Consider the following 27286-nt stretch of genomic DNA (forward strand, 5'->3'; position numbering starts at 1 on the left):
TACGTTATTTTTTCTAGCCCTTTTTAGCAATTGCTATAATTTGAACTCTTATAAAACCACTTCGTGATATCTTTTAACTGCATCCCTCTTTAGAAAGTTTTTCGTTCCACCTCTTCACGGCCTATACAGGTGTGTGTAGGTACGAGAATATGTACATGTATTTAGGTGGATTTGCAGCACGCTTATGATCATTAAACGCCGTTTATTTTTGTTCTACCGCTAAACTTTACCACTAATAACAAGTGCTGCCAATTATGCTCGGACTTATGTAAATAATTGCGTTGCGTTTTGCATTTTACGTGATCTTGTTTCGGTACGGCCAGTGAACGGGCACGAAAAACTTCAATGAATTCAGTGCTAAAATGCTATTAAACGAGTTAAAGCGCGGTCACTGGCTAATAATGCGCAAACATACACACCTGCCAAAGTGTTTGCTTGTATTTCGCTAGTCGTTGAAAATTATATTGGCAGCTTTCGTAAGCACATTCATATAAACATACATATTTGAAACTTCCATTGTTTTTTTACTTTTGTAATACTGCATTTTGTGATTTTTTCAATTGCGTGTGTTTCTCGCTCACAACCAGCAAGCGCAATGTTCGACGACGAGAAACGTCAAAGCGGTTTGTGAATTCCAACAAGTCGGTCATTACTGCTGTAAAGTGCAACAACACAAAAGTGCCTCAATTGCCAGAAACATAATTATATTCCAGTTTAACTGTAAAATTCTAATTGTCAGTAGTAGAAGATTTTTATCGTTAATACAATTTGTGAGCAGAGGTTATGCTAATTTTAAGGAAGTGTGATAAAAAATTACTTASAGACCGCAAAGATGTTTTAATACATTTAAATAAAAACAAATTAGTAAAAAAAATAAGTAAGAAGTAAGTAGTAAAAAAAGAAGTAAGAGTGCTTGTGGTTGTCTAATTCTACGAAAAATATCTTCCACTCATCTTAATAAATCATTGTTGGCTTGATGCTACTGAAAATTTAACGCATTGCTTCTATCGTGAGCGCTTTGTAAACGACGCCATTGTAAGGCTTTGTGTCGCCTTTAAACACTTTTTTAATATAAATATAATCCGCCAAACAAATTGGACTCTCAAACAAATTGACTCCCACAACAGCTACGGTATTTTTTCTGGAAACTTCTACATTTCAGCGGTTACTCTCCATGTGCTCTAAAAKAGTGTTGTTGTATTATCGATCGAACGCATTTTATATATTTTAAATTGTTAACCGGACTTGTCCTTGCGCTAGCGAAAACATTGCGTGTCACAATTGAGTCCGATATTGCATGTAAGTGAGTTGTTGTTATTAGACGCTAATCATGGGCAATTCAAGCTCACTGTGTGCGGATAAGAATGCGGTAAGAAGCTACAATGACAATGGGTGAGTATATTAATTATTAAACTTAAAATAAGAAAAATTAAATTTAGTCAKTATTAAATGCATTTTTCATGAACAGTCATCACTTTAAGAACCAGGTGTTCATGTGGTCCAATAGATTTGTTCTCATATGTCATATGTTGCCATCATCAAATGTCTGATTGTAAATATTGAGCCGGAAGTTGTACCTGGTAGCGGAGTGCTTAACTCGAAATACTTGTTTATAAATTCTCAGACTTCAGAGACATATATTTTTTCTCGTTCTAAACCAAAACTAAGCGTGCTTGCTATAAACATCTGCCTTAAGTGCGGAATTCTATTTTCAAAAGACGGGAAACCATTAGTTTAACGAATTCTATAGTTTAACCTAATGTTTTGACATTGTTTATGGATCGTTTTACAATATTCGAGTTAGGCGAATTTCATGTAGATCCCAAAAACTACTGAAAAACTAAGGGCGAAACAATCGCACCCAGAATGTTTCCAAAGTGTCGTTTTGTAAAAATTTATRAACGACATGAGCAAGCATTTCGTTGAGATATTCACCAACATTTTACAAATTTACGCAATGTTTTCTGCCGTTAGCGTGCGGTGTTATTGTAAACAAAAACAACAAAGGTATTCCGAGACCAAAAACTGGAAATCGATTGGATAAAATGCCATGGAACTTAGGCAACTCTAAGACTGGGAGAGACATTATTTATACATATGTTAAACGATCTCACCAAAGGCCAAGGGTTTTACAGCCCATGTAGTATAGCGTTTCAATTTTAGAAATATATACATACTAGGGGATCCGGCCACGCGTTGCTGTGGTATACATTTTATACTATTCAATACAGTAAAAATTTTATTTACGAATAAAGGCGAAATTTTTTTGTCGATATAAGAATCTAAGGGATTGCATTTGAGGTCTAATTTTGAATAATAATATAAATAAATTTCATTAGAAATAATAACGAATTTAGGGCTGCCTTCTCAATGTCTGGTTAGCAGCGTTATTGACCAGTTAATAGAGTTGTCCGTTTAATAGGGCGTCCACTTAAGAGAGTTTTTATTGTATTCTTTATTTTTGAATTGACTTAACTATCCTATCTTTTAAGTTGGTTCGAACTGAACACAGTGTGCTAAATTTTACTAAAATCGGTTCTGTAGTTTAGGCGTCCATCGCGGACAAACAACGTGACACGTGATGTTTWTAAACATATAAAGATATTACCATATTAAAAATTTAACCCTAGCCTAGGAACCTATGAACGTACAAAATATTGGAATATTGGATCTAAAGATAAATCTCGCTATTCAGCAAACTTACACGACCACTCCGGGGAAACTTTTTGAGTATATTGAAAACATTAATCCTGAATCGCTACACGCATTAAAGGCTATTCTGGAAATTTACTTTAACAACTTTTTCAAGAATTGGAAAAAACATTGGCAAAAATGTATTGGGGTCAAGSGAGAGTACTTTCAGGGAGACGACATAGATTTTGAGAAATAAATTACGAACAAACGTGCCCCACGGTTTTATTTTAGTCTAGTCTATGCATATGTTTATAATTCCCACGACTGTATCTATTTTATTATTTTTTGGTTTTTAGTACATTTATCTTAAACATTGCAATGTATGTTTAACATAAAACCGTTTAACTTAAAAAGTTTTTTTACCTATTTTTATTTTCTAGTTTTTAGTTTTTATTTCGCATTCTATTTAATTCATTTAGTGCTTCATTATTGCAAGGTTTCTTGCACGTTAGTTTATTGCACTCCAACTTCTCTATACGTAGTCCCTGCAAAGATCTTACTCTACTAAGCCCCACGTAGGCTTGACCTTCTTCAAACAGTTTTGCACCTAAGTATACGACTGCGTGATCCACAGTGCTGCCCTGCATTTTATGTATAGTAGAAGCCCATGATAGTATTAAAGGCAACATTCTTCTTTCAGCCGTCCCGTAATTGTACTTAGCTGGAAACTGTATGGCTTTCGGGTGTATAACATGTACTCTGTCTCTTTCGAAATCAATTCGTACGGAAGGTACATCTGTTGCATACATCTGAGTTCGACAAAATTGAGGCCAAACGATTTCGTTGATGTAGCCTATAGCGCTATTTACTAATCCCTTTGAAACGTCAATATTGGACCGCAGCATGACTTTTGCCCCCACAAATATTTCCAGTTCCGCTGGTATTATAGTAGCTATATCCACATTGTCTGCATTTCGTGTGGCGTGTACTAGCTGATCCTGCGCTTTTATTTTGTAAATGCGAGCACCATTAGCACTTGTTGATTTGTGGGGTATACCCTTAACGCTTTGTCTATTGCAAACTCATCACTCGTGTCTTGAAGAAATCTTCCCATTAAAATACTAAAATGTTGGGTTGTTCGCTCACCGACTCTCAAAGCATTCAAAATATCAATAAAAGTCTGATCACCTTATATTCTGCTTGTTGAGCCCTTTCATTTGATACCCATATCGATGGGATTGATAAATCCTACGTTATCCGCCATTTTGTAGCGGCGGCCATCTTGAATTTATAATGATAATGAATAAACATAAYTGYATTGTCACCAAAACCCAAAGTGTATACAAAATTTCAGATTAATCGKTTGACAGGAAGAGGGTGAAATTTGAATTACTAAATTTGATCCAAGAATAAATAATAAAACAAACGGGGTGAGCTAAATAAAACCATTTAAAAACAGCACAAACTGCATGGACTCAAAAGAGATGAGACCTGCTAAAACCGCAAGTTAAAATTTTGCTTGCTACAAAGTTCTGTCAAAATCACTTGTCAAACATCTATCAAAGTGACAAACAAGCTAAAGAACTAATCTGCTTTACAAATTAGCCTGCATATTAGCTGTTTTACGAATTAACATATTACGAGTAAAACTAAATAATTTGGGGTAATGCCGGTCGTGATCAAATGCCGGCTACTTTTTAAAATCTTGTTAAATTCACAGTCACGTATTTGAATTGATATTTCAAAAAAAAATCTGTTCTTTTTTGTAAAATGCAAAAAATAAAAGTAACGTGTAGTTAATTTGCATTACAGTTGTACAGTTATATATATTTATTAAATATATTTACATCTCCGCACATTCGTAATCCCCACTAACTCATAACCTCGAGTATAAACATGACCTTCGTTCACAGTTAGAGCTTTCAAATCCAAATGAAATTGCATAAAACAGCATTATATTAATTTCAAACGCACAAATATCATGTTCATATGCCATTCATAAGGTCCATCACGCGCCGCGCATGCATTCTTCTTTAACTCTGTTTACTATAGATAGACTATAATGTGTGTATATTATACATATGTACTTACGCCTAGTGACCCTGAGTAACTCTGATATTAGTTAAAAATACTATAAAAATGACAGTTTCTTTTTATTGAAAGTATAAAATCTTTACTCAAATACGAGGGACGTTGAATAAATCAATAAGTTTGTTAATACACGATTACTTCCACTCTCAAGGGTTTTCTAAATTTTATAAATAAGCTCATTTCGGTCCAATTTATAAAAGCCGCCGATCCACATCCTTCAATGGTAACTGTAAATAATAGCCAGAAATCTCATTAATGATTACTGTCACCATTTCTGATAAATCGGACAGTATTCTTATATATACCGCTTGGATATGTGAGTGGATTGTACAATATTAGAAAATTAACCATTTCAGTAGGTGAATTGATTCTTGTTTTTGGACGGAAAACTGCGCAGTTAAATCAATAAGCGCCTGAGACTTTATCATGTGACGATATCGTTTTATGATCGTCGACGAAGCATAGTTACACTGGCACACACCAGACAACAAGAAACAGACGACCAGCAAATCTATTAAAGTCAAATATAGCGAAGACATCGCTTGATATAGCTTTACTAGTGAAAACAATTTACGAAGTTTAGAAAAAAAGGTATATGAAAAATTCTTTCACTGAGTTATATTAAGATATACCACTGTGATCAAATTGAAAGGTCTTGTTCATTTCATTTCCTTCAAAGTAATACCTTCCCGCTGCAATACACTTATGCCCACGAATTTTCCAGTCATCATGGCACTGGGAAAAATCCTCCATCGTGTTGGCCATCAGAGTTTTCTTCGATTCAGCTTTTATATCCTCAATTGAGTTAAAACGGTGTCCTAGGAGTGGTCATGTGAATTTGCTGAATAGCCAGAAGGCGGCCAATAGGCGAATGCGGTGGTTGCGGCGCAATATTAGTTGAAAGTGCGACGAAATGATCACGAATAACCAATGCGATGGCGCATTATCGCACTTCTTTGTCCAATAAATTCAGACAAACAAGTATTAAAAATCGAAGAATTCGCTTTTAGAGCATCACAAAACGACGTATCTCAAATACTAAAAAATATTTTGACGTGAAATTTAGCATAGATGTCACTAACAGTACTACCAACTTACAGAAAACAAATTTACCGATTTGAAAAACACGCGAGGTATAAATTAAAAATTCTCCTTTCAATTGGATCACAGTAGTATGCATACAACTATGAGCAAAAAATAGTAAACTTTGTTTAAAACTTAAAAATTATTAATTTATTCTTCAAACTCTATTTCAACCCACACAAAGTAACCCCCCATGGCCCCCTAACACAGGTGTATCAATTTCCGGAATGGCCTTCAAAGCACGTAGCGATTCACATTTAATGTCTACAATTAACTCCAAACAGTTTCCCGCTACCAATCTTTTGACTTTGCTGAATAGCCAAAAGTCCACGGAGCTAAATCAGTGGTAGTGGCACGACATTGGTTGAAAATTGTATTCGAAAAAAACTGTCACATAACCATGATTTTTGACCTGCTTCAACCCGGTTTTTCGGCAGATGTTAACGCGATGCTGTTTTGACAAAAAATTTTGTGATTTTGGAAGCAATTCTGCTTTCACTTTTCTTAGGCCCAAATGATATTTCAAAATAGTTTTCATTGATTCTTCCAATATTCCAACGGTGCCAGTATGTGCCTCGAATAGTTTCTTTATTTTATTGACGTGGCTCGTCGTCCACGCGGTCTCAACCCTCCTAGAATAATTTGTACTAATCAAAAGCATTTGCTCGTGATAAGCAATTATTACCGAAGGCCTTTTCCAACAATCTGAACGTTAATGGAACTTCTATGTTGAATAATTTTATTCATGGTAAATATACAAGGTGAAGTTGTTGCGTTTTGTCAGTGTCAGTATATTTGTGTTATCGGTGCGAAAATGAACTACGAACAAAGAGCCAACATTAAATTTTGTTTTAAAATCGATGATTGCCTATTCCGTAGCAGAGTTCACGAGTGGTTTCAACGTTTTCAAAGTGGTCGTTAGAACATAAATGACGATCAACATGTGCCAATCAAAATCTGTGATCACCGGAAATTCCATCGAAGCTGTGCGTGAATTCATCAAAAATCAGCCGAAATCATGATTGAAATTCATGGAAATAGAATTGAACATCGATTTATGGCATTTTGATCGAACATTTAGGCTTACGAAACGTGTGTGCACGGTTTGTTCCGCACAAATTGACTGACGACCAAAAATTGCTCAGAATACAACAWTCGAAGGACGATTATTTGACCAAAAATCACATTTTAATCATTAACCACTCCCCGATTTCTCCCTTTTCGGAAAAATGCATATGCTCATGAAAGGAAAGCGTTAAGCGTTAGAGGTCATTCAAAATTCTTGCACCGGCATACTGGCGGCCATACGAGCTAAAACACTCATTGGACATGTTTTTGGACCGTGCACAAAGCTATATTGAACCAGAAGGAGACTATTTTGAATAAAATAAATTGATAAATTTAAGTCCTGTTTACTTTGGCAAACACCTTGTATAATCTCCGAATATATTGTTCACATCGGACGACTATAGCATATTGCTGTYCTTGTTCCTTTTTTTTACAGATATCTTCACGAAATTTATCTCATTCACAAAAAAAAATCATGAGAAATATTCAACGCAAAGGGTTTATATTTATTATATGGGTATACCAGGAGAAGGTCAACCATGGGATTGGAAGTATTTTTACTAAGGAAAAGCGGTTTAAACTCGGGCATAGCCCGCTTGCAATAAATATACAATCAATCCGCATACATACTTACATACAYATCTACTATGTCTCAGTTGGTTTTAAATGACACAAGTAAACTTTTATAATCGGTAGCAACATGTTGCGAGAGTATAAACAAATTTTAGGCATTTGACATGGGCTTAAAGTTGTGATTACRTAGCATCTTTACCTACCACAAATTTTATTTTGTTTCTAAGAAATTGGTTTTGTTCTTTCTAATCAATGGAAACGAATAGGGATGTGCGGTTACTTGAATATTGTTTATGTTTTAAATATACTCAATCAATTTTGTTAATATTTCTGTGCGAATCACTCTTCTAGCCGATTATGAACCTTTAAAATTGAAAATAAATCATTAATGGAAAGCTTTCAAAGCAAAATACATATCCCTTGCTGCCAAAATGTTTACGCGCCAGCTAWCTTTCGCTGACACTAAATACATATGTAGTTCTTGTAAAAGCCCACACATGCGCACTACGCGAATTGTTGGCCGAAATATGTGCTCTCGTTTTTCTCTTAGCTATAAACAATTTGCATATACTCAAAAGCGTTGTGTTGATTTCCGAGTGCTTGAGCTTTACAGGTACTTTTACTCCTTCTATGTATAAATATTTCTGTATTTTTATGTAACTGTATATGCAGTGAATATGAAAACAATAGCAATAGTTTGTAGGGATATGCAATTGCACTTAAAGCCTTTTCAAGCGCATGTTTAAATATTTCCACTATTTTGTTTTGTTCGCCGTTCTGTTGACCGATGCATCAGAGCTAATCAGTACTGAAAGCGAAATGCGAAAATAGGAAACCAATAATAGCAATAACACACAGAGTCATACATATGTGAGGCTTGTAAATAAATCCCATAGTTATGTTGATAAAATACTAGAGGAGAGTGCAAAGAATTATACAATAATTTTTTTCTTACACACAGTTGGCGCCGATTCAGTGGCGCACAGCCGGCGTGAGTAGGCAGTCATCGTTCTAATTTCAAACGTGAAAGTAATCTGAGAAACGCTTCGACGACAATACTGTCAAACTAATACTTGTAGTGAAATAAAAAGAATCTTCAAATATAAATATTTGTATACTTATAATAATATACTATATCAGCAATATAAAAATGCAGTTGAAAGTATTTAGTCCAATACTGATAAAGTCGCGGCTTTTTAGTGTTGGTCTCTCATACAAAGCACGGTAAGCAAAAAAATAAAAAAATAAACCCAAAAAATAGCCATCATCACGCGAACTTACCACTTCATACTGGAATGAAAAGTGAACTGATCATTATASATACACATGTAYGTACATATACGTATAWATGTAATTATTAAATACAAAATAGTTTGACATTTCGAGACTCACTCCAATCAAGTACTATAACTGTAAAATTTAATTTATTGTGCATTGCTGCGGATAATATTGAATTCATACATACATATACATATGTATATATGTATAGTCTCCATAGTTGTAAATATTCTATGACAAAAATTCTGTCATTTAATCTCTAATCAAAAATCACCTGTTTTTGTTTGATTAAATTTAATTGCTTTTAAATTATTACAAATATATAAACAAGAACATCTATTTTCATACATATTTCATATCAGTTAATTACTTTTGATGTTTTGTTGTGAATGTGTGCAAATATTTATGTTCGGTGCCCGGTTCAACAAATAATGATTTTTTTTTTCTTAAACTATGGACGGTTTCTCCGCTTATCACTTACCACGCCTGGAACAAATGCACTTTGTACTGTCAAGCTTAATTTGATTTTAATGGAACACAGTGACTTACAAAATTCTTCGTTATTTTAATGATTTGGAGAATATTTAATTTATTTTTRATTTTCTAAAATGTGATTTAAATTTTTATTTGGAATAAATTTATTAATTTATTTATTACTAATGCATTTTACTTCAAGTCCATTACTTGAACATTTTCAAGTTAAGTCAACAAAACTGAATATAAACGTTACAAGCGTTAGAAGTAACTGGTTAATGATTTTTAGGTCCTAAAAATACAAAATTAGGCTAATTGTTAAACTAATTTGTTAGGAAAATTTTTTCCATATGTATGTTGAATCATTGCCCTATCCAAGTAAATATTCAATTTTCCTGCCTTTTGGACTTTGRACAAAAATATATCTTTTGAGGGGAATGGACAGCAACCAATAAAATATTACAACATACATACATATGTTCGTTCAAATAATAAAACTCCTCAACTTCTGTATACAAGGGAGTTGCCTAGATGTTTCTTGGATTCCTTTCCACATTTTTTTAACTTTGAATACATCCGAAATATTCTTCTTTATCAATAACCGAAAACTTTCATTAAGAGGTGAGTAGGGTAATCTGGTCTGTTTTTTTACTTTTTTTCATAGTAATTTTTATTCTACAATAGAACTTTTTTCACATATCATGAGATATATCGTGGAGTGTATATACATACGTAAAGTACGTGAATGGTTATTGTACCTACTAGATCATGAAAAAAACCAATAAACGTTTTTTTTTTTGTTTTCTGAATTTTTCGTCATTTTTTTTACATAAATTTTGTCATAACATTGTCAATAAATGATAAAAAAAAACCAACATAACCTAAACTAATTGACTCAAATCAGTCTTAGCCGAGGCTTTGCTCCGCCTATCAGCAGCATTTTTTATATTCTATTTCAATTCCATATATATAGGACATCCAAGAAATATTTTCTAATTTTATCTTTAACCACTTTATGTAGTGCAGCTGTTTGTTTGCAGACAAGAATCTGAGTTGTAATTCCTTTAAGACTGTTAGCTTTTCAGTTTGCATTTAATAAATTTCATTATGTATTCTGAAAATATGAGTAACTGGTGTTTACCTACTGAGAGCTAGCAGTGCCTTCTACGTAATTAAGTTAGGTTAGGTTAATCTGGTAGGACAATAAGCCACGCATAGACCGGTTTTGGTCCAGTTGCTAGATCCTAGAGAAATAGTCATCCTTTAGGATGCCTATGCTTGACGCGAATTTTAACAGACTCTGCGGCATCACGTCGATACCTCCTCCAGTGTATCATTCGGTGGGGACCCCGCATGCTTACAGCATGGTCTTGAAAATGCGGGACAAGTCACAAGAGATGCACCTACTATAAGTATAACTTAATCTTTAACCGTTACAGACCAATAGCTTGCTAGTTTATTCTAGCAAAAAAGTTTGAAATAAACAACATTTCTTTTATGATTATCTTTGTATTGATTTTGATTTAAATGGCAGTAATTTGTTAGAAGATTGTAGCATTATCTTGTACAACCTTCAAACTATATCAAATTTCATACAGATATATTGTAAAATAAAAAGTTTTTCATACRAGGACTTGTTTTGKATTGGTCAGTTTTTATGGCAGCTAGATGATATAGTGGTCAAATATTGGCGACTCCAACAATTGAACACTTCTTCAGAAGAATAGSGCGTGTGCAAAATTTTAGATTGATATCTTAACAGAGGCACTAATTCGCGTGTATAAAGATGAACGAATAGACGGCTCCTCACGTTGATAAAGTAAATGTACTATATATATCTTATAAAGTCCGCGACGTTTCCTTCTTGGTCTTACGACCTTCCGAATATTTTAAAAATAAGTCAGTGGAACATTTTGCCCATTAAAAATCGGTTCTCCTTTGTACTCGTAGCTTAAAATCGGTCAAAGGCTGAAATATCGTTTCATCCATATATGCTTGCTGTAAARTTTTCGAAGCATGCTTGAAGAGTCCAGTCCAACCTTTTTTTAGTTTTTCAATTGGTAATCTCTTTTTCAAGACCAGCRGTAATTTGTCTTCATATTACAATCCCAACAATACTTGACATTTTTAATAATTTTATTTAAAAGCAAAAATATTTTTTATCTACCACAAACAAGTACACTTAATTATACAAACATATGTACATATGTATGTACATATATGGTTCTTAGCTACGACTGTCCTTTTATCAAAAATAAATACCAAAGCGATTAAAAGTGTGAATTACACAACGAGTGGTGCGAATTTATCATAAACCGCTTTAATATAATAAATACAAAAATACATAACTATTTAGCCGCTGTTCTCTTCTCACACACACATATGTTTTGTTCGCAGTGCACCGCTTTATCCGACCGCCAGCAATTCATACAACCCTTCCAATGGCCAGGTAACGCCGTACGAGCATTATCGGCARCAACAACAACAGCAGCCGACACAAAACACAATGTATAAAACAACAATTCCAGTGAATGAACATTGCCAAAGCCAACAACAACAACTAGCGACCACGGCCAACAGCTGTCACTGCGGCAACGGCAACGGCAACGATAGTGGAGCTTTCGTGCAATCAGCTGTTGGTGGAGCACAGCTAACCAACAACAACACTAGCAACACTAGAAACAATGACGCAACGAATGCGAAACAACACGCAATCGGAGTCCCCATGTCTACGCAACATTGTTGCCACGCCACCGACAATAGAAACACTCTTGCCTCCACGCATGCACAGTATGCTCAYCACAGTAGTAGTCAAGCGAGCAATAATCATACGACTACATTAACAACAACGACAACAACTGTCGAATACGAGTTGTCAAATGGCATAGCAAAATTGAGTAAAATCAGTACGAGTCGAGTCGCCGCTGAACAGTCGTCGTTGCCGTCTCATTTATTGCAGAAGCAGCAAACAATATTGTTTAAGAAGGGAGAAGTCAATAGTTTGACGGAAATTACCRCAAGCACAAGCAATCAAGTCAAATTGGAAAGAGAAAAGGAACAGCAACAAATATTGCCACCGTTATTATCCTCAAAGGCATTGCAGGAACTAAGTGAAAACGTCGAAGCTTTGAATAGCTACAATACTAGTAATAATTTACTGACCAGTGTACCGAAACAACAGCTGAGAAACTATAGCACAATGGCCGAACCAGTCCAACAATCGAAATGTTTTTCACATAAAACAAATTTGGCCCAGGGCGATGATGCGGAGGTGCCCGGCAAAGTGAGCGGCTTGGAACGCTTACATCAAAAGAAATACAACAAGGTAAGTGACGAGTGAAGAAATGAAAGTCTCAAAACATTTTTTTTTTTTTTTTACTAATTTGCAATTTGTGTGTAAAATAAATTGAAAATTTTTTCGTGGCATAAAAGTGAAAGAATTACTTTTTAAAGGATATTGGGCATATTCGTAGCAGGAAATGCCGCTGTGTATCTGTGTATGTGCAAAAGTGATTCGCGAATGGAAAATTACCCAACTGGCAATTGGTTGAAATTGGTTGTGGTCTGCGCTTGCAAGCGACGGCACAGGCAATAGGGGTTGCAAATAAATACTTTTTCGCTTCAGCAGAAACGCTCAAAATTTTTAACTCAAATTGTGTAAAACCTCCACTGGTCATTAATTTTGTCGATTTCTTTGAAAATCGATCAAATTTTGTATATTTTGTGAATCATTTTGCATGGTGTCCTTTTGTCCTCGTTCGGCTAAATAACTTTTGTGGCACACCGGTTAGCTTTTCCGTGAGCGTAAAATACTGTTCACCTCTAGAAATATGTGCATCGAAATGTGCCCTTATTTTTGGCGTAATTGTGTATAATTACTATCTGTTACTACATTACGCCCCAATAATGGTGAACCGCATTACTCAGCGCAAAAGTCATGCCACTTTTTCGATTGCTCTGTGCGCAGTAGCGTCGATTTATACATACATATGTACGTGAGCATAGATAAAAGGTGATTTTTAGGAGAGAAAGGTAAATGCTAAAAAATTAAAAGATGTTCAAARTGCAAGTATTTACAGAATTACTGAAAACATTTGTATATTATTTTATATTTTGCTAAGATACTAAAAATACTTCTAAAACCTGTTTAGTCATGAACGGAAGTTATGAAAGCTATTCACTTTTAGAGTATTCCAGCTTATATTGATGTCGACTGCCTTAGACTGGGTCCAAAAAATTACTTATTTAAAAAAATAAAATAATTATGTAATTAATTGTTTTAGTTTTTTTAGAATAATATATTTTTTTTTTCTTTATTTAGATTAGATATCGCCGGATATTACGAAAAAAAATTTGGTAGGGTTTAAGCTCTTAATATTAATGTGAACAGCTGCCGCAGTGTGATTTTTGATTTCCCATATAACTAAAATGGACATATTTTCTTATTTAAACAATGCTTTGAACAAGTTATTGATAAACTTGTTTTTTAAAGAATTTCTCTAATTACATAACCAAACTTGTTTTTTTGTCAACTTGACTCGCTCCAACCTTAAAGCGTAGCGAATAATTTTTCCTTCTTTTCTATGTATGTATGCGCAAAATAATGTTTTAAATTCATAAGATAACTTATTTTATGAATTTGATTATTTCTTATTCGATAAAGCATAGAGGTTTTGTTTTTCATTTAGCGCGATTGAAAAAAGAGCGTAAGTAAACATTTGTGAACAGCATAGTTGAAAGTATTGGAAAGATTAGAAATTTGTATTATGTATTTGTATACTACCTTTACACAAAACAAATTCGGATTAGTTTCAAAATTTGTGAGTCAAGAAGGACTAGACCAAATCTCAGATATTTCATTTTTTCAATTCGTCTTTGCTCCGAATAGCTGCATAACTATTAACATATCTGAAAGTTAGACTTGAAAATAAAAGAGTCTAGAAGAATGAAAAAATACCTACAATTGCCAAAACGATTAGTCAAGAGTATTGCTTTAATAGAGGGTACGAAATTCGCTGAGCCAGATAATATACAAATCAAACTATTTAAAACCATCTGGTACTGTTATAAAAATTACATGAACTGAAATAATTAACAAAACTATTTTAAACGTTTTCATTACTCACACCAAAAATGTATCAACTTAAAATYAATATAAAATTTTCAATTACATTTAAACTGCTTCTCTCCAAAAGTGGGACCCTTTTAACCTATCAGCTGTTCACAATTAATGCTCTCAAAAACTCATATGYATCTTTGCATAAACATACATATGTATGAAATTGCTCTCTGTTTTGATATTATGCACGCTCTCCTTTGAGAAAACTTGCTTGAATTGCAAAGAATGCGGTTGAAAAGCAAGAAGAGCGGATATACCCGCAGCAAAAAAAATTTCTACAGCTAGATATTGTACGTCATCTGTAGGAAATATAATAATGCGAAAATATGTATGTACATACACGCGCAGATATAAGCATGTACATTTGTAGATTGTGCCATAATTTCAATGTCACTCCAACGCAGCGTGATTAATAGGGCTCATACACGACAAACATGTGCATGGGGTAGCCTGCTTTAGAAGTTTCAAACAATCCATTTTTTTTTTTTTTTTGTTTTGGTTAAATCTCTTTAAAAATTATCTAAGAATATGTGTCCAAAGTTACAGATGGGAATTCGAAATATTATCGAAGCTAGAAGGGAAATAGTGACTGAGCGTCTAGCGGATATATGAGCGGTTGGGCGAAAAGCGAAAACTTTGCCGCGCGATTTCTCGGTTTTTCATTTTTACGATTTTACTTAATTGGCGGCTAAACGTCATATGGAATATGGGGCAAAGTTTATTATCTTTGACATTAAAGTATCTTCTATTTAAGCTATAATAAATAAACGAAGAAAAGTCAAATTTGAACATATTTTTAAACAACATTAAGTAAAATTTCTTTTGAACGAAAACCTCTTTTTTCAATTTTTTTTTTTTAACTTTACACTTTTATTTTTTGGGATTTTCTTAGTTTAACTAGAAGATAAGATATTAGAAAATATGAATATTTTAGAATTTTTAGTTTCTGACAGAAATTGCGACCTGCATCCCGCCTGCCGTCCGAAAAATGCACATGCGACATGCATCGGGCAATTGCTTCCCAAATGCAGAATATCAAAGATTTCGTATCCAAAAAATTTGTGAAAGATTTTAAAATATATAACTAAATAGCCTGGAAATTTCACTTGAATCAATTATTTCTTTCCCTCCCAAAAAAATCCACAAAATAATCGATTTTTTGAAGCCTCTAAATCAGGCTCCCCCTTAACACTTGCCATTGTTCGTCCACGATCTTCACTGTTCGGCAAACCGAGATACTCATCGATAGTAAAATCTCAAACATTTTCGCAAGCATGGATTGGTACGCGCACAAGCCCATACACGAGTAAACCGCAAGCGCACACATACCGATCGAACGCACTTGTGTGTCRTGTATGGGCACTTTAAGCCCATACAAAAGCGCAATCAAATTTTTTTATAATCAAAAACGGCAATTAAAATATCTACTAATGCTGTATGTGCAGACATAAAATAATCGAATGTTAAATCTAAACGCCACATACACGATATCTTTAACAGTTCATATAAAAGTACATACATATGTATGTATTTGTGAGACTACGATAGTGACTATTTAAAATATATATGTATGTACATATTCGCATACTGACATCATTTCTCTAGTAATTCATTCATTGGTTTTATGAAAAAATTTGTTTGGTTTCCTATGTGGTTGCTGACGTCAGTTGTTCATGGAAAATCCAGCTTTCAAAGAATGAGAAATGATTTAATTATTAAGTATATAAAATAATCAATAATATGTTATAGAAATTAACGCTTTGTCATTGTTATTTTGACATATACATATGTATGTATATATGCTTGTATGTACATATTAAACATGTATACGTACATACATAGAATCATATGACAAATTACTAAATTGTCGCCAAATGACGAATATTTCTATCTAAAACTTCTAATGTCACCTGATAACCTTTAAAACACCAAATATCTGTATTCGGGAAAGGCAGACATGTAAATCTGTATGACATGCATATATGCTAATTTCGACAAATATATAATATGTTAGGCGTCACGACTCAGTCATACACATGTATACAAACACTTTTTAAATTTTGACCGAAAAACGAAGTTGAATTGCTTTCTTAGTAACTGTGCTACATAGTCGAGTATGTAAGTTTGTGTATGCAAGAGCTCCTAAATAGCTTGCATACTTACGTGAGCACGCACTCGGTTATGTCACCTTGTTAGGGGTCAAAGTTTCACGCACGAGTTTGTTTGCGCCACTTGTTGGCAATTTAAGCATTCACACACCAATGCGCATTCAATAAAAAAAGCAACGTTAAACAAATACAATATGTATGTATGTATTATATAAAATCTTCGTCATCTCATGAGATACATTTATTGTGTGCTCTTTCAAAAATTCATGAAATTGGGCAAAAGCATATACAAACATACATATGTGCATATGTTTGTGTCATTTTCATTGACATGACTCGCCATTGCTTCCAATTAATAATATCCATTATGTTTTCATGCATTTATTTGTGTTATTTCTGATTAGAGGCACTTTAGTACTGGAGTAGAAATTTCAATAATTCTGTTGTTTCAGATGTGTATAAAATACCAATGAAATTATTTAAGAATAATTTGGCTTGATTTTGTACTGCATACATTTATGATTTCGAAAATGAAATTCTTCATTATCTTAAAAATTCATAATAATAGCGAYTGATGTCAATTTTAGTTTTGTAGTACCGTCATTATACGTTTTTATGCGCATGGTATTCGAGAGTAGTTCCCCTGCAGTCAAAGCTACTAGCCGGAAACCAGTTTAAAAATGCTAGTATGACCGACAAGCACAGTCASTAAGTCAACTGTCTCTTTTCCATACAACCAATTGGTATTTTTCGCATATTGATGACTTAGAAAATTCCAACTAGCAATATAGATATGTTCATAAAGGGTGATCCATTTCGAGGTTCTCTACTTTTATAAAGAAGAAAACAAAGAAACTTCMAATTTAATGAAAATTATCTCTTCCAAATGTTGACTGCGGCTACGTCCCAAGTGGTCCATTCATTGAGTCCAATTTTCAATAACTCGTTCGATCTTTTCGACTGGTAACTGGCGAATGACCGGCGTGATATTTTTGTTAAATTTGGCTCGAAAATGTCGGATCTTCTTGAAACTTTGCAATCGCCCATAGAACAAAGCAATGTCGCTGGAAAAGGTCGATCGGCTTGACTTCTTGCACAAGCTGTAATTTGCACGCTTTCAATTTAAAATCTCGACGTAAAATACGTTGCATACGTCAGTCCGAATTGCTGCGAACGGTGTTGAATCGACTCTCCATGGTCTTCATGTACACTCTCAGCTACGGCTGCCTTAATATCCTTTACAGGTACATATTTATCTTATACCATAAAATAATATAGAAAGATATTTAGCTTGATATTGATCTACAGTTTGTACTACAGCTATGTATGTATATGCCATAGTGGTCCGATCTGAATTTTTATTTTTTTTTAAACTTTACACTTTTATTTTTTGGGATTTTCTTAATTTAACTAGAAGATAAGTTATTAGAAAATATGAATCTTTTAGAATTTTTAGTTTCTGACAGAAATTGCGACCTGCATCCCGCCTGCCGTCCGAAAGAGCTTGTAGCATGGTATTGAACAATAATCTATGCCGAATTTCGTGAAGATATCTTATCAAATAATTAAGTTTTACCTACAAGCACTTTTCTGACAGTGAACTGATCRTTTAGAGTATATGACAGCTACATATATTTACTTATAGAAATAGTTATGTATTCTTTATATAAGCATCTATATTGAAAAACACTACAATATCTCCATTTAGCAGTCGTGCGTCACTAACATAATTGATTAATTATTTTATGTRTTACGCAAAATCTCTATAAGTAACGATAAATTAAACAGAGAAAAGCAATTTTTCACTTATCAAAACATCGTAATTGCTTTCATTTATTTTGCTTCCACTTTTCAGCACTTATCTCTGTATAAATATACATGCATATGTTTGAATATTTATGAGTTTAACTACATACATAAGTGCACTAGTGTATAATTAGCACTGAAAATTAAAGTAGCAAAATTATCTCAGCAAATGTTGATATTTTAGTATTATGGCAATATTATTTTATCTCACTTGTTTACAACTTTTAGTTTATTCTAGAGAAAGATGGAATATTTTTATCGTGCATAGTCTTATACGCTGTTATACATTGATTTCAATTATATTTTTAAATTCTATATAAAACTACTGTTGTTGAGAATCGGCTATCTCACATTATGTTCAGATTTTTTATGATATATGTATATATATATATAAATGAAACCTGTTTTCCATTGTCACGGCATCACGCGTGCATGGCTGAACCGATTTGGCTGATTTTTGTTTTTTTTTGTAGTTTTCTAATACTCTCTACTACAARGTTCTTATGAAAAAAAATAATAAGAAAATCTCTCAGAAAGATTGAAAAATATACATTTAATTTTGCATATTTTAAAAAACGCGCATAACGGATGTAAACATAATTCAATTTAAATGTCAACATCATTCATTAAAAAAAAAAAAATTGTGGTAATCTGTTTCATTCTGCATTTCAAGACTAGATCTATAGCTACATATATTTTTCGAAATTTGCCCTACTTATGGTAGTTAGCATTTGGTTTGGTTAGCACCTGTTTCGCACTTAAAAACAACTCTCCACTAAACTTGTGTGATCACTTGYCCAAAAGATCCAMCTCCTCGTCTTTTTATTACCCTCTTCCAAACAGGTTCCTTAGTGAATATAATCATGCCGATGTTTAATTCAATTTTCCATATACATATTGTACGCCTCGGCTGCGATGATTTCAGCGAAGTTTGATTTTTCGGAGCRTTATTCTCTAGAGTGTTKAACAGTTTCGACGTCTTATTCATAAGGTCACGTCTCGCCATTAATAGCGATGAGTTTCGATGACTCCAGGATTTTCATTGAATGCTTTCTGCCACTGAAATATTGGTTAGTCGAAAAAGTATTTTCGTATTTCTAATCAAACTTCAACTTATTTTTTTTTTATATTTATAATGAATTTTAATGAACCAAATATGTATCATTTTATAATTTTCACTGACTTCTCTTGAAGCCAACTTTACTCCATTGAGGGAGTTCTACATTGACCGAAACAAATAATAATCCGATGGTGCTAGGTCAGGGCTATATGGTGGAAGCATTMAAACTTCCCAACCAAGCTCTCCCAGTTTTGCCGAGTCATCAAAGATGTGTGTAGTCTAGCGTTGTCCTRATGGAAAACGAAGCCCTTTMTGATTGTTTTTTCGATTGCTTGYYTCAATCTCATAAGTAGTTGGCAGTAAAATGTAGAGTCAATCGTTCGATCAGGCTGGAGCAGCTCATAGTGGATGATTTCTTTCCAATTCCAACAAACATTCAGCATAACCTTTCAAGGCGTCAATCCTTGCTTTGCGACCATTTGCCTAGCTTCACCACGCTTGGACGACCATGATCTTTTTCACACCTTATTGTCGTATTTTATCCACTTTTCGTCTCTTGTTACCATTCGCTTCAGAAATGGTTCGATTTCATTTCGTTTCCACAAAAAATCGTAGATGTTAATGCGGTCCATTAAATTTTTCATATGTGGTACCCAAACATCGAGCTTCTTTTTGTAGCCAGCCTTTTTTAAATGGTTCAAAACCGTTTGATGATAAATGTTAAGTTCCGATCCTGGTTAATAATTTTCATAATTTTACCGACTTTTTCGACGATAGGTCGACCAGAGCGAGGTGCACCTTTCAAATAGAAATTTCCAGAACGGCAGCAAGCGACTATTATTATGTTAAACGAACTAAATCGTCTCCATAAACTTCACAAATTTCATTGCCCCCTTTTTTATGCAAAAATTTGAAAATATAGCGAATTTCTTCATTATTTTAACTCATTTTTGATCAGCTGTATATTTTTTTATTAATTGGAGCTTTAAATCTTGGTAGCAGTGGAGATATACGACTGCAACCACATCTATTGACAATACGAAAAGACTTTTTCGACTACCCAATACTTCTGTTGGTGATAAAATATAATCGCTAAAACACTTACTATATGCAACATTTTCGACGATTCTCTAGCGGTGACTCCATTGGGAGCACGAAATTTCAAAAAAAAACTCCATTCAATTAATTTTTGTTTACATGATAAAAATTGGCAGAGAAAACTTTCRCGTCGTAAGCAAATAAGTGGTATATGGAGATTGAACTTCAACCGAAATTTTGCCGATTTTGAATTCATTTGAGTACTCGTTTACCGGCACTTTTATTTTATTCTTGATTTATCTAAGAAACGACTTTGTATACTTTATACGTCATCAAACGACTTAAAAAGCAACTCTTCGAACCGGATTTTCAATTAACTGCAATTTCGAATCGTCAGTCTCTTAGGCTCCATTTAAACTTATGTATGTACAAAAGAATATAATCGCGTAAGCGGTGTCTACGCCAATTAAGAAGAAGAAGATGTACAAAAGAGCATTTGAAAAATGGGGGAATGAAATGTAAAATATCATTATTAGTAAGCAAAACTCAAATTTTAATTKTAATTAATGTTTAATACGTATACTTGAAACATAGCTTAAAAATATGCATAATGTGTTACTAAATATGCAAATTGGCGCACTAATTAGCACTAAATCATTAATTAAAAAGCAAATCATTKTTATTCGGAGGATTAGACCTTACGTTGTCTGCACCAGCTCAACAACCATTGTCACCGGCGCAGTGATCTCGGTCTGACCCCAAATTTGTTTGGACACACACACACACATACTATATTAAATGTGCTTACTAATAACTCTATCGCTGTATTTATTTATTTACTTTCGGTTATCATCCGGTGTGGTTTATTGTAAAAAACAAACAACAAAATAGTGACAATGTGCCGATTTATTTGCGCACCTTATCTGCTGCAAACATTGCTTTTACTTATAGATGGGATGCGCCAACGAAAATGTTATTTATTGCAGCGTCATAATAAAGTAAACTTTGCTTTGCGAAACAATTGAATAAAACGCGCTGAATAAAAATAATTATCGCTAATATAAACACAATTGTATATACATAGTTATGTATATTTCTAGTTTTAGAAATGTAATACTATCATAATAATACATATGTATGTGTAAATACATACAAATGTACGTTGACGTTCAGCGAAACCAGAAAATTGCAAAGAAAAGGAAGCAATAATGTTATAATTGAGTATTGCAAATTAAATCAGATACATATATATACATACATGTATGTATATAATAGCTATACTAAATTTTTTATTCGCTGAACAGAGTATAATAAGTTTGCCACAAAGTTTCTAACACCTAGAAGGAAATGTAGTAAATGTAATGTAATCTTTTTTGTTATGAAACTTCCCTTTGTGGAGGGTTGCACCGAATTTAGCTTTTTTCTTCTTTTTTTTAATTAACTGGCGAACAAACAGAATTGGCTATTGCATTTCAATGTCGCTAATTTAATTATCATGAATTTATATGAATATGTATTGCATAATAATCGTGAGTATAAGTATATAAAGAACAATGTGAAAGATAAAAGTCTGAATTTCGTATACAAATGGAGATTGTCTCCAGATGCATTAAAAAATAKAAGCATTTACACTTTTATATGTAAATATTGCAAACCACAAACTGTTAAATGAGACTAATTTGAGTTGATACGACAACTTACATTATCAAAAATATCTCTAAGTTTCAATATTTCCCATAAATCCGGCCACATTTTAGGAAACACTTGACGCAACCGACACTTAACACTTAAATAGAATTCCTTGTTGACTGTTTGGGCGGTCAAACATTCGGCCGACTGATCTGGTCTGTTTCTGGATCGAAAGCATAGATCCAMGATTGATCGTCAGTAATAATACGTTTCTTGACCTCCTGTAAGTAGCATTGTTTCACAGATTTTATGATCTTTCAAAATGATTTTCACTGATCCTTCCGATATTCAAACGATACCAGTAAGATCTCAGACTTTTAATTGTCGATTCTTAAGCACCAATTCTTTTATTTTATTGACTAACAAAAATTTGTTTGATGAATGGGTTTTCGCGCAAAGTTTTAAYTAAAAGGTCGTACTGTTCAAAACACAAATATTACCAAAAATAATTTTATAAAGGATATTTAGAAAACTATTTTTTCAAAATTTAAGTATATGTTTAAGACGGTAAATGTCATGATCACCTGATCCAAAAAATATTTACAAATGTCTGACAAAGGTCTGACAAATTAGCAGTTTCTTGGTGTTTTACCTTAGGCATGAGCAAATTTTCACAGCAAAATCTCGGAAATAGAGCGACTAGTTCGCTCATGACATGACGTAATCAAATCGACTAATCATGTTGATCATTTATATATTTAATTTACATATGTCTCTTACATTTGGTGTTACAAATTTCTTGCGAAACTTAATATACACTGTTCTGGGTATACTGAAAGATGGTGTAAAAAGAAGTCTATACCCAACAAAGTATGTGTTAGAAGTCATTATGCTGCCAATCTGTTWGAACAAATGTTTGTTCGATTCGCCACTCTCAAACGCTTGGCAAATACAGCTTGTGTAATATAGAACAAAATCAAAGTGTGGTGGTGTTCCCAAACTACTAACGTGCCAAAAACGACAACGGCACTGCTTGACGTTTTAAAGAAAATATTCGCGAAATTACAACAAATTGGTTCCAAATACTGAACCGTCGAAGCAACCAGACGTACATATATTTCATTTCAAGAGAATTGAATTAAAACTATACATTTATAAAAATTGCTCAACTCAAGTTCGTATTAGCAGCAAAGCGAGCCAAAAGACAAGACGGCTTATTTAGTTTCTTTTGACATTTTATTCGCATGCTTTTCGCTAATCAAAAGTGTAACTTTGCCTTTTTCGCATTTATTTTATTTCCTAATACACTTTGTGCTATTTCACACTACACTTTGCACCAACTTCATAACAAACAGACACTATGGCAACAACAATCRCACCAGCCCGCTTAGGTCATTTGTGTCAGCTGTTGCGCGTGCCGAACATTTCAACATGAAAAGGCAACCACAACAAAACGAAAATTCACGCTGTTGCTATGCGCCAACGATTGGAGCTCGCCAGGCCTCACTTTGTGCTGGAACACAAACTCACATACCATCACACTTGTAAGCGCAACAATTGACCGCCCTCATTCGCAACAAAGTCAATCAGATTGATAGTGTTTAGTWGCGATTATTTGTGTGCATGTGTGTCCACGAAGGTTTGCATGGTTAATGGTTTGCATGTATGTATGAATTATTGCCTTTTAAATGTTATTGAAAAGTGAAAAGTTAGAAATGTCATTAACAGACTAGATGCTTATCTAAATGGATRCTAATATGTCTATGTGTGTATGTACATATAAACTTCTATATATGCTATATACATTCTACATATGTACATATGTACATTTATRTGTCATTCAAATGTGTATAAATATAAGGTGGACGTGAAGTTTTGCTCCAATGCCTGAATCGAAGCGGGATTTCCCGCRTAKACTTTAAACTTAACATATCACAACGGGAAAAGTATAACGGTATGATATCACTCGATCTTGATGGCCAAACGACCGGCTCAAAACGTGAAATTATCTGCTTACTAAAGTGTTCACACAATAAATCCATTGATAGATTCGATGTGTGAAAAATGGCGTCGTTTCAGGCACCAAATAGTCGGTAATCGTGGCGCAGCATCATTTTTTAAAAAATATGGACCGATATATCCACCCGCCCACAAATCACACTAAACCGTTGTTTTTTCTAAATGAAATGGTAGCTCTTGAATCTCTTCAGATTGTCCTTCGTTTRAAATGCGGCAATTTTTCTTGTTTACATACCCATTGAGCCAAAAATGGGTCTCATCGCTRAACAAAATTTGGCTCGAAAACGTTGGTTTTTCTCTGAACTTTTAAAGAGCCCATAGAGCGAAGCGRTGTCGCTTGGGAAGGTCGAGCAGCTTAAGTTCTTTCTCTCTACGGTCCTGTAAATAAGTATATATTTCTCTTGGATAATGTATAATTTTCATATATTAAAAATTTGTACATGCACTTGAATAATTATGTTGTATCCAAGCAATTCTGAACATCAATATTTTGTGCCGTTATCATTTGACATAGTATATACATACATATGTATGTATGTATGTTACGTCATAAATATAGATCTTCTAGTTCAAGTACACACAAACATATGTAGTTWCCATTGCGTAAATACTTGTATGTATGTATGTATGTAGAACAGTCAGTACCTTGGAGCCTACTTCAAAATGTTTACGCCAGTTTTGGTCATCATATCTTTATTTCTTCCCTGAGTGCTCATTATAAAATGTCAATATTGATTAAATTATAAATTATTATGCTATGAATATTGATCGATAACATTTCAACTATGATTAGAAGCCTGCGAAGTTCTTGTTATTTCTTAAAATGAACTTCATGTATTTAATCTTAATCATTAGTGCACTTATTGCCATAAAATATTTGGAAATTTTGTTGTGTATAAATACGTGCAAATACAATAATTGATATTTAGCGCCTAACATTAAGTAATTAAGGTTCATATGTGACTATATCAACATATGACTTATCATATTCCAAAACTTCTAATTTCAGTTATCGATGTTAATTTGTGTTTGATTGTGAAAATGTTATATGTTACGTCAGGTTCTCTGTTATTCTTGATTGTTCTTTAAATGTTAACAATGGCATGAGTTCTTTGATCGTTATATTGTTRGAATGAACATATAGTAGTTGTTCTATGTACGTATGTACATCATTACATTGCTATGTAAGTAGCGTTTGGTCCGGACTCATCTAGTTAAAGAGCCCGCGTAAACACCGTCGTTAAAAAATGCTTCCTACATTTGTTCCATGGAATTACGTGTACGAAAGAACTGGAAATGTAGCAAATATGTTTGGGAGTTCACGTTATCACGAAAAAAGTATGTAAGTAGCACAAAACATTCACTGATGGTCGGGAAGTCATGAAAAACTAAACGCATGCGAGTTGTTCATCGATCTCTGCTAAAGATGATAACATCGAAACAGTTAAGAAAGCAGTGCCTGAAAATTGTCGTGCTGAGAGATGCTAAAGCAGAAGATATTGTTTTTTTTCCAACAAAAATATTGCCCAGTAGAGGTCTCAAAAGAGATGCTGAGAACCACACATTCATCAAACGCATCATTACTAAGAATTTATATTTGATCGTAAGAAATTTGGATTTCTTTTTACGCACCGCAACTGTAGGGCGTTTAATAAATTAAATGAAAATTGCGCATCTAATGCCACGGTTAACTGAGAACATAAGATCCCACCACAATATCGTATTCTTCAGCACCCTTGTTTAAACCGAAAGTATGGATGTATAACAAAATGTCGACAATCAAAACAACAATTCAAAATACAGACTGAAAAAAATTAAACTAAGGCACTACAATTAATAARGAAAGATAGTTCCTAGATCTCAAAGAAAACAACACTGCAATACGAGGAATTAAAAAAAAGATACATATAGTATATATTCGACCATCACCCACGAACGCGTTTAGGATCATAACCCTTAATCAGTRGAAATCTCTTTCTGTGTTATGGCAAAAAAGGGGGCTCTCTCTCGACACGCAGACGCGAGATGTCGGCATTATAATTTTTCGTTATATTTGAATTTTGTCGGCATTTTAAGTGCTTCCCTTGCTAATTGCATAATACATACAAGTATTTGGAAACTGATAAAAATTGAAGATTGAAGTTTTGCTCCTTTTGATCGGTAAGTTCCATGTAAAGTTTTTCTAGCATAAAAAAGTTTTTATTTACCCGAAATTTGTATATGAATCTGAAAAATAGCAGCTGATAGTATGAAATATGTATGTATGTATATCTGTTTTAGTTTTAAGCATTTTTCTGCTAAACACAAATGATTCTTCGCATCTGTTTTGGCTCTAAATAAAARAATAAGTGGTAAATAAAAACAAGTATAAACTGTAAATCAGCAAAAATATTAAACAGCTGGTTTCACTTCCACAAATGAATATTTTACTGCGCTAAATATTTACGTAACATACAAAGCTTTTGAATAGGCATTTGATTTTRCAGACTTAACTATTCATTACCTGTATATGTATATAACTTTAGTTATCCATTAGTAACCGTTGTTAACTATTAAAGATTCAACCACGCCCCTCYCCTTCCTTTYCCCGATCTCAGATCGCCTGTAAATTATTTTTCCTTTAGTGTCTTTATTTATCTTTCGAAGCCGTTACACTTGAAACTACTATATATTTATTTCTTTCTTATCATTTTCAAAGGCTATTGCAAAGTCCAATAATTGTCAATATCTCACAATTTCTAAATGTGATTCCGGGTTCATATTTGCTTTAATCATTTTTATATTTTTTCCAGAAAATTTATTTTTAAGTTGTGAGTAATTTACAAATATCTTATTTAAACTAGCGAAAGCGTATCTACGGGAATACGTAACAAGCACAACTGCAAAAAATGTAATTTGTTTTTTATTAGCAAAGCATGAGTTGRCAAATTCTTCATAATGCTTGATGGGCACGTAATGGCACCTACTTATAAACAAGCTTGTCAAATTATATACATATTTTATTTCCACGTWCTATATAARGGGTGATCAATTTCGAGGTTCCCTATTTGTTTAACAAAAAACATAGAAACTTAAAATTCAAWKGGGAATGTTTATTATCAGTCTAAAGAATATTYCTTGCCATTAACTTTTTGAAGATTATCTCTTTCGAATCTTAGCCGCGGCTACGCCTCAGATGCTCCATCTGTTGAGTCCAAATTATTATGTCCCGTTCGATCTGTAACTGGCGAATGACACAGGCGATGTTTTGCTCTAAGGCCTGAATCGAAGCTTCAATTTCAGACATCAAATAGTCAGTTTTCATGG

At 33.6% G+C, this 27286-nt stretch overlaps 1 protein-coding gene across 2 annotated transcripts in view; it reads left to right on the top strand.

Moving 5' to 3' along the window:
* Positions 1-525: 525 nt before the first annotated feature.
* Positions 526-27286, top strand: part of LOC108965986 (NADP-dependent malic enzyme) — a 31914-nt gene continuing 5153 nt past the window's right edge. Inside the window, exons 1-2 of one of the 2 annotated variants that reach the window (XM_018928682.1) lie at positions 526-1392; positions 11599-12526. In XM_018928682.1, the coding sequence (XP_018784227.1) occupies positions 1331-1392; positions 11599-12526 (990 nt within the window). In that variant the 5' untranslated portion in view covers positions 526-1330. Of the gene's footprint in view, positions 1393-8468; positions 8674-11598; positions 12527-27286 lie in introns of those variants that run through there. The other variant, XM_018928681.1, reaches the window with a different exon arrangement.

Source organism: Bactrocera latifrons, unplaced genomic scaffold (assembly GCF_001853355.1).
Source record: "Bactrocera latifrons isolate USDA-ARS-PBARC rearing strain unplaced genomic scaffold, ASM185335v1 scaffold_152, whole genome shotgun sequence".
Taxonomy (NCBI): domain Eukaryota; kingdom Metazoa; phylum Arthropoda; class Insecta; order Diptera; family Tephritidae; genus Bactrocera; species Bactrocera latifrons.